This window comes from Aegilops tauschii, chromosome 3 (genome assembly GCF_002575655.3).
Source record: "Aegilops tauschii subsp. strangulata cultivar AL8/78 chromosome 3, Aet v6.0, whole genome shotgun sequence".
NCBI classification, from domain to species: Eukaryota; Viridiplantae; Streptophyta; class Magnoliopsida; order Poales; family Poaceae; genus Aegilops; species Aegilops tauschii.
In genome coordinates, this window is record NC_053037.3 from 426,726,778 (window position 1) to 426,736,180 (window position 9,403).

The 9,403-nt window shown below is 45.2% G+C and overlaps 1 protein-coding gene across 1 annotated transcript; it reads left to right on the forward strand.

Moving 5' to 3' along the window:
• The first annotated feature begins 3,278 nt into the window (after positions 1-3,278).
• Positions 3,279-9,174, forward strand: LOC141042999 (uncharacterized). Its single transcript, XM_073511914.1, has 2 exons — positions 3,279-3,925; positions 9,171-9,174. The coding sequence occupies exons 1-2, from the start codon at positions 3,279-3,281 to the stop codon at positions 9,172-9,174; spliced, it is 651 nt and encodes a 216-aa protein (XP_073368015.1).
• Positions 9,175-9,403: the final 229 nt, after the last annotated feature.

Sequence of the window (9,403 nt, forward strand, 5' to 3'; positions counted from 1 at the left end):
TCAAATGTCATTCGGCTATTTTTGTTGAACTTCTTGTTGTTTTGTAGTGTAAGCATGATGGCGGGGTACTCGGCAAAGGTGGGTGAATTACTGTGCGATGCGTGGTTGGTCGTATATGCGGACTTTCTAGGCACGAACTCAAAGGTTCGATCTTTTGGCAGCGCGTTCATGGTTCGTTTCATGCGCGAAACAACCGCTACACGGTGTATAGACTGCACGCTCTGCCGAGATGTACTACAGGACTGAAGGCAGGCCACTGACACACATATACTGTTGGATGAAGCTCAAGGGGGTGTACGTGTTGGAAGACTTGTGCCGGTTCTGATTAGTGTCATTTAATTTGGATCGCTGAATTCAAAAAACTTGTTGAACTTCTGGTTATCTCGGGTGTAATATTTACATTTGGTCTCTCTTTTTTATATCCACGATTGATCGGTGGTTTAGGAGTTGCGTTTTTTTCTTGTGAAATTCAGCTTAGGAGCTTTTCTTACTGTAATCTGCACGCAAGCTTCACGTTTCAGAATGTGATTTTGCCAACTTCAATCCATCTGCATCTGCACTGCAAAGAGACCAATCCAGAGTAAGTAAGATTTATCAAGCTCTTCCAGAAAACATTGCAAACGTTTGACCCAAAAGCAACCCATGCAGAAAGCCGGAGTTGGTCCAGGCAACGGAAAACGCCCACTGCTTAATTTTCATAACTAGAAAAACGGCATCGGCTATATATAATTAGTTTGCGAGGTCTGGTCCGAACAGAAACAAAAAGATAATAATATGAGGGTCAAGAGATGCAATCGAAACAAAACAAGATCAAGCAAAAGGATCTGTCCGTCCGGTCCCTTGTTCCATCGCAGCAAAATTATTCAGGAGAGAGAGAGAGAGAGAGAGAGAGAGGGAAAGGGAAATGAACCGAGGAGGAGATTAGATCTGGGGGATTGCATGAATGCCCACTTGGCTTGATTGGAGATTGCATGATGGCACATGATTGATTACACGTTCAAGGAGTTAACACGGAGATGCGTCGCGTGTGACCATGTTTGGTTGGTAGGATATGTGCAAAAAACACGGCCTAGATAGTTCACTTGGCAGAGCGGCTGGGAGTGTAGTATGGGCTTCCATGTTGTAGGCTGCAGGCAGGCAGAGGGACCAGGCCTCCTCCCTGTCAATTTTGTAATGCAGAGGAGACCATGGTTGGGATCAAAGGAGGGACAGCTTACACTTAATAATAATCAATTCAGTTACTGCTTTGGAAAAGTAGAGCTGCTGCTGTGTCATCCAACTGTGCAACTCAAATGACAAAACCTGCTAAATTAGCTTTCTGAACACAAAGAAAGCTGTATTCTTCTGAAGCAATTCAATAACATAAATAGAGAGGGGAGAAGGAACATGCATGTCGGTGCATTATGCTACATTGTGAGTCAAACTGTTTGCTTCTCTATTTAGAAAGATGTGCTGTATTAGCCTTTTGTCTAAAAACTATGTGAGTCAAAGCATATGGATGTGTATCCTTTTCCTTCTTTTTCTGGACAACGCAATTTCAGGAAGCAAAACCGGGAAAAGGACACTTAGACACACATCCCAGTCATCAAAAAGACAGAAAGAAATGGTCGGGAAACTTAGACACTTATGGGGCATCTCCAAAGCTATCCACACTATCCGACCGCGTCTGGACGCGTCCGCGGACATCATACGGGAGCTAGCCATCAAACCCTATACCTCAAATGTCCGTCTGTGTTAACTTAAAAAAAACGGGTTTTAAGGTGATCGGCAATGTTTAACTTAAAAAAAAAACAAGCTTTACCCCAATCTGACGGTGAATTTTTGTTCGTACAAGGTGAAATATGTGTAATCAACCGCTTTTAAAGTTTGTAAACAACTTCTCCCTCACAAAATTCAACAACTTACTACTCCCCCCATTCCAAAATATAGTGCGCCCACGCTTCCCGAGGTCTAACTTTGACCATAAATTTAGCCAACAAGACCGATTGCGGCGGGAGAAAAAGTTATATAATTGAAAACTTCTTTTGAATACGAATTCACTGGTATAACATTTGCTCCCGCCGCAATCGGTCTTGTTTGTTAAATTTTTGGTCAAAGTTGAAGCATGGGGATAGAGGAAGCACTATATTTTGGAACGGAGGGAGTACTAAAGTATGAATACTTTGTCTGTGTTGTCAAACTTGTTCAGAATTTGTTCATAACTATATGAGCATCATCATCCATTCGACTTGACTCCATGGATTGCACAAGAGAAGGACAGATCGCGCTAGTTGCCCCCCCTGCATAACTTGACTCCTACTAGGTTGCATTTCCAAATGAAGCATCTTTCGTCGATCCAGCCAGTGAGCTGGGACGTCTGTAATTTTGTCTGCTGATGTCTCAAGTTGGGGCCATTGCTAGATCAGACGCAGGCAAGAGGCAACCTTGGAGCCCAATCGGCATGGTATGGATCCCCGTACGAGTACATCTACTACAGTTCTACGCCAGCTTGGCCGGGACGAAATACGACGAGGATTTGCAGGCTCATCCCCTACGCTGCGGTTCAGTACGAGTACGTCCCTGGCTGTAAGATGGGGCCGTGCATCCGAGACCACGTGGAGCCGTGTTAATTGTAGTGTCTGATACAGTGACCAAATTATGGCAGATCGCGCTGCTAAATGCTAATCCGTTCGTGCTACAAAATTATATGCCCACGCAGGGCATGCAACCAGATCGGAGCCGAGCTAATCATTCTTTTTTTTGGACGGGATTAGAGCTGATCATAATGCCGATCCTTTGTAGATCAGGCAGTGAGGGCAGATGCAGATGCGGCATCTCAGAGATTGCAGAGCACACGCATCGCATCGGTGCCATGCTCTGCTCTGCCGCATCGGTCGCCAACCAGACAAGGCAAGGCATGCATAAGATTCAGATGTGCTCGCCAAGGTACTGCAGCGACTGTGCCTTGTGTTGAACATATGTTTTGTGCATGTATATTATATAACCCGGCCTACCTCCTAGTCTTTGTATAGTTGAGGTTGTGGCCCACTTTGTACTCCATATATACGTGAGCTATGCACCGATCAATACATCGTGAAGCATTGCCAAAATTCTCATTTTCAACATGGTATCATACCTACGATCCTAACCCTAACCCTTGCCGCCGCCGCCGCCGCTGCAACCCGTCGCGCCGCCGCCCACGCTTCCGCCCGCATCCCGCCGCGCCGCCCCAAGCCGCGCCGCCACCCCTTAGCCACGCCACTTCCCCGCGTGCCACCGCACCGTCCCCTCCCGGACTCATGGCCTCCCCCGGTTCCTCCGGCACCACCCGCAGCCGCCGCACCAACCCGTTCGACGGTCCCGACCCCGTCGTCATCCGCGATCTCAACATCCTCGCTCGGGTTCCCGTCGTTCTCGATCATCTCTCCTCCACCTACTATGCCTGGAAGACGTACTTCTCCCTTGTGTTCCGTGAGTACAACCTCCGGGATCACATCGATGGCTCCGTGGATTCCCGCTTCATGGAGGACGATGAGGAGTGGACGACCATCGACGCTACTCTCATCTGTTGGTTCTACACCACCATCTCGAAGGACCTCTTCCACACGGTGGTCTCCGCCGACAATGACGCTCACGCCGTTAGAACCAAGCTCAACGGCCTCTTCACCGCCAACGCGCTCCAACGCAAGGTTTTCTTGCACGGCGAGTTTTTTGGATGCCAGCAGCTCGACTCGTCTATTGACGATTATTGCATGCGCCTCAAGAAGCTTGTTGACGAGCTCCGTGACCTCGGTGAGAAGGTCTCCGACGAGCTTCTTCTCAGCACCCTCATCGCCGTCCTGAACGACGACTTCGGGAACGCCGCCTCCAACATCCCTCTCATCACCAACCCGACGTTCCCCAAGATCGTCGCGTACCTGAAGCTGGAGGAGAGGAGGATGCAGATGTTGAAGGAAATATGCCCTAGAGGCAATAATAAAGTTATTATTTATTTCCTTATATCATGATAAATGTTTATTATTCATGCTAGAATTGTATTAACCCGAAACATAATACATGTGTGAATACATAGACAAACAGAGTGTCACTAGTATGCCTCTACTTGACAAGCTCGTTCATCAAAGATGGTTATGTTTCCTAGCCATAGACATAAGTTGTCATTTGATTAACGGGATCACATCATTAGGAGAATGATGTGATTGACTTGACCCATTCCGTTAGCTTAGCACTTGATCGTTTAGTATTCTGCTATTGCTTTCTTCATGACTTATACATGTTCCTATGACTATGAGATTATGCAACTCCCGTTTACCGGAGGAACACTTTGTGTGCTACCAAACGTCACAACGTAACTGGGTGATTATAAAGGTGCTCTACAGGTGTCTCCAAAGGTACTTGTTGGGTTGGCGTATTTCGAGATTAGGATTTGTCACTCCGATTGTCGGAGAGGTATCTCTGGGCCCACTCGATAATACACATCACTATAAGCCTTGCAAGCATTGTGACTAATGAGTTAGTTGCGGGATGATGTGTTACGCAACGAGTAAAGAGACTTGCCGGTAACGAGATTGAACTAGGTATTGAATATACCGACGATCGAATCTCGGGCAAGTAACACACCGATGACAAAGGGAACAACGTATGTTGTTATGCGGTTTGACCGATAAAGATCTTCGTAGAATATGTGGGAGCCAATATGAGCATCCAGGTTCCGATATTGGTTATTGACCGGAGAAGTGTCTCGGTCATGTCTACATAGTTCTCGAACCCGTAGGGTCCGCACGCTTAAAGTTCGATGACGATTTGTATTATGAGTTATGTAATTTGATGTACCGAAGGTAGTTTGGAGTCCCGGATGAGATCGGGGACATGACGAGGAGTCTCGAAATGGTCGAGACGTAAAGATCGATATATTGGACGACTATATTCGGACATCGGAAAGGTTCCGAGTGATTCGGGTATTTTCGGAGAACCGGGGAGTTACGGGATTTCACCGGGAGAAGTATTGGGCCTTATTGGGCCATACGGGAATAGAGGAGAGAGGCCAAAAGGAAGGAGGCGCGCGCCCCCCCTCTGGTCCGAATTGGACAAGGGGTGCAGCCCTCTTTTCCTTCTCCCTCTCCCCCTCTTTCCTTCTCTCCTACTCCGGAAAGGAAAGGGGAATCCCACCAGGACTTGGGAGTCCTAGTAGGACTCCCCACACTTGGCGCGCCCCCTCTAGGGCCGGCCTCTCCCTCCTTCCTTTATATACGGGGGCAGGGGCACCCCATGGACACACAAATTGATCTGTTGATCTATTCCAGCCGTGTGCAGTGCCCCCCTACACTATATTCCACCTCGGTCATATCGTAGCGGTGCTTAGGCGAAGCCCTGCGTCGGTAGCAACATCATCACCGTCACCACGCCGTCGTGCTGACGGAACTCTCCCGTGAAGCTCTGCTGGATCGGAGTTCGCGGGACGTCATCGAGCTGAACGTGTGCTGGACTCGGAGGTGCCGTACGTTCGGTACTTGGATCGGTCGGATCGTGAAGACGTACGACTACATCAACCGTGTTGTGCTAACGCTTCCGCTTTCGATCTACGAGGGTACGTGGACATACTCTCCCTCTCGTTGCTATGCATCACCATGATCCTGTGTGTGCGTAGGAATTTTTTTGAAATTACTACGTTCCCCAACAGTGGTATCCGAGCCAGGTTTTATGCGTAGATGTTATATGCATGAGTAGAACACAAGTGAGTTGTGGGCGATACAAGTCATACTGCTTACCAGCATGTCATACTTTGGTTCGGCGGTATTGTTGGATGAAGCGGCCCGGACCGACATTACGCGTACGCTTACGCGAGACTGGTTCTACCGACGTGCTTTGCACACAGGTGGCTGGCGGGTGTCAGTTTCTCCAACTTTAGTTGAACCGAGTGTGGCTACGCCCGGTCCTTGAGAAGGTTAAAATAGCACTAACTTGACGAACTATCATTGTGGTTCTGATGCGTAGGTAAGAACCGTTCTTGCTCAGCCCGTAGCAGCCACGTAAAACTTGCAACAACAAAGTAGAGGACGTCTAACTTGTTTTTGCAGGGCATGTTGTGATGTGATATGGTCAAGACATGATGCCATATTTTATTGTATGAGATGATCATGTTTTGTAACCGAGTTATCGGCAACTGGCTGGAGCCATATGGTTGTCCCTTTATTGTATGCAATGCAATCGCCCTGTAAATTGCTTTACTTTATCACTAAGCGGTAGCGATAGTCATAGAAGCAATAGTTGGCGAGACGACAACGATGCTACGATGGAGATTAAGGTGTCGCGCCGGTGACGATGGTGATCATGATGGTGCTTCGGAGATGGAGATCACAAGCACAAGATGATGATGGCCATATCGTATCACTTATATTGATTGCATGTGGTGTTTATCTTTTATACATCTTATTTTGCTTAGATCGACGGTAGCATTATAAGATGATCTCTCACTAAATTTCAAGGTATAAGTGTTCTTCCTGAGTATGCACCGTTGCGAAAGGTCTTCGTGCTGAGACACCACGTGATGATCGGGTGTGATAGGCTCTACGTTCAAATACAACGGGTGCAAAACAGTTGCAAACGCGGAATACTCGGGTTAAACTTGACGAGCCTAGCATATGCTGATATGGCCTCGGAACACTGAGATCGAAAGATCGAGCGTGAATCATATAGTAGATATAATCAACATAGTGATGTTCACCATTGATACTACTCCATCTCACGTGATGATCGGACATGGTTTAGTTGATATGGATCACGTGATCACTTAGAGGATTAGAGGGATGTCTATCTAAGTGGGAGTTCTTAAGTAATATGATTAATTGAACTTAAATTTGTCATGAACTTAGTCCTGATAGTATTTGCATAACTATGTTGTAGATCAATAGCTCGCGATGTTGCTCCTCGTTTATTATTTTTGATATGTTCCTAGAGAAAAATATGTTGAATATGCGGATTGGATCCGTGATCTGAGGATTATCCTCATTGCTGCATAGAAAAATTATGTCCTTGATGCACCGCTAGGTGACAGACCTATTGCAGGAGCAGATGCAGACGTTATGAACGTTTGGCTAGCTCAATATGATGACTACTTGATAGTTTAGTGCGCCATGCTTAATGGCTTAGAATCGGGACTTCAAAGACGTTTTGAACATCATGGACCATACGAGATGTTCCAGGAGTTGAAGTTAATATTTCAAGCAAATACCCGAGTTGAGAGATATGAAGTCTCCAACAAGTTCTATTGCTAAAAGATGGAGGAGAATTGCTCAAGCAGTGAGCATGTGCTCAGATTGTCTGGGTACTACAATCGCTTGAATCAAGTGGGAGTTAATCTTCCATATAAGATAGTGATTGACAGAGTTCTCTAGTCACCATCACCAAGTTAGTAGAACTTCATTATGAACTATAGTATGCAAGGGATGACGAAAAAAATTCCCGAGCTCTTCGTGATGCTGAAATCGATGAGGGTAGAAATCAAGAAAGAACATCAAGTGTTGATGATTGACAAGATCACTAGTTTCAAGAAAAGGGCAAAGGAAAGAAAGGGAACTTCTTGTAGAATGGCAAGCAAGTTGTCACTCCCGTGAAGAAGCCCAAAGCTGGACCAGAGCCTGAAATTGAGTGGTTCTACTGCAAAGGAAATGGTCACTGGAAGCGGAAATACCCTGAATATTTTGTGGATAAGTAGGATGGCAAAGTGAACATGGGTATATTTGATATACATGTTATCGATGTGTACCTTAATAGTGTTTATAGTAGCCCCTGGGTATTTGATACTGGTTCAGTTGCTAAGAGTAGTAACTCGAAACGGGAGTTACAAAATAAACAGAGACTAGTTAAGGGTGAAGTGACGATGTGTGTTGGAAGTGGTTCCAAGATTGATGTAATCATCATCGCGCACTCCCTATACTTTCAAGATTAGTGTTAAACCTAAATAAATGTTATTTGGCGTTTGCGTTGAGCATAAATATGATTTGATCATGTTTATTGCAATACGGTTATTCATTTAAAGTCAGAGAATAATTGTTGTTCTGTTTACATGAATAAAACCTTCGATGGTCATACACCCAATAAAAATAGTTTGTTGGATCTCGATCGTAGTGATACACATATTCATAATATTGATGCCAAAAGATGCAAAGTTGATAATGGTAGTGCAACTTATTTGTGGCACTACCGTTTGGGTCATATCGGTGTAAAGCGCATGAAGAAACTCCATTAAGATGGACTTTTGGAATCACTTGGTTATGAATCATTTGATGCTTGCGAACCGTGCCTTTTGGGCAAGATGACTAAAACTCTGTTCTCCGGAACAATGGAACGAGCTGCTGACTTGTTGGAAATAATACATACCGATGTATGCGGTCCAATGAGTGTTGATGCTCGTGGCGGGTATCGTTATTTTCTGACCTTCACAGATGATTTGAGAAGATATGAGTATATCTACTTAATGAAGCACAAGTCTGAAATATTTGAAAAGTTCAAAGAATTTCAGAGTGAAGTGGAGAATCATCGTAACAAGAAAATAAAGTTTTCTATAATCTGATCATAGAGGAGAATATTTGAGTTACGAGTTTGGCCTTCATTTAAAAACAATGTGGAATCGTTTCAGCTCACGCCACATGGAACACCACAGCGTAATGGTGTGTCCGAAATGTCGTAACCGCACTTTATTGGATATGGTGCGATCTATGATGTATCTTACCGATTTATCACTATCATTTTGGGGTTATACATTAGAGACAGCTGCATTCACTTTAAATAGGGCACCATCAAAATCCGTTGAGACGATGCCTTATGAACTGTGGTTTGGCAAGAAACCAAAGTTGTCGTTTCTTAAAGTTTGGGGCTGCGATGCTTATGTGAAAAAGTTTCAACCTGATAAGCTCGAACCCAAATCGAAGAAGTGCGTCTTCATAGAATACCCAAAGGAGGCTGTTGGGTACACCTTCTATCACAGATCCGAAGGCAAAATATTCGTTGCTAAGATGGATCCTTTCTAGAGAAGGAGTTTCTCTCGAAAGAAGTGAGTGGGAGGAAAGTAGAACTTGATGAGATAATTGTACCTTCTCCCGAATTGGAAAGTAGTTCATCACAGAAATCAGTTCCAGTGATTCCTACACCAATTAGTGAGGAAGTTAATGATGATGATCATGAAACTTCAGATGAAGTTATTACAGAAACTCGTAGGTCTTCCAGAATACGGTCCGCACCAGTGTGGTACGGTAATCCTATTCTAGAAGTCATGTTACGAGACCATGATGAACCTACGAACTATGAGGAAGCGATGATGAGCCCAGATTCCGCGAAATGGCTTGAGGCCATGAAATCTGAGATTGGATCCATGTATGAGAACAAAGTGTGGACTTTGGTTGACTTGCCCGATGATCGGCAAGCC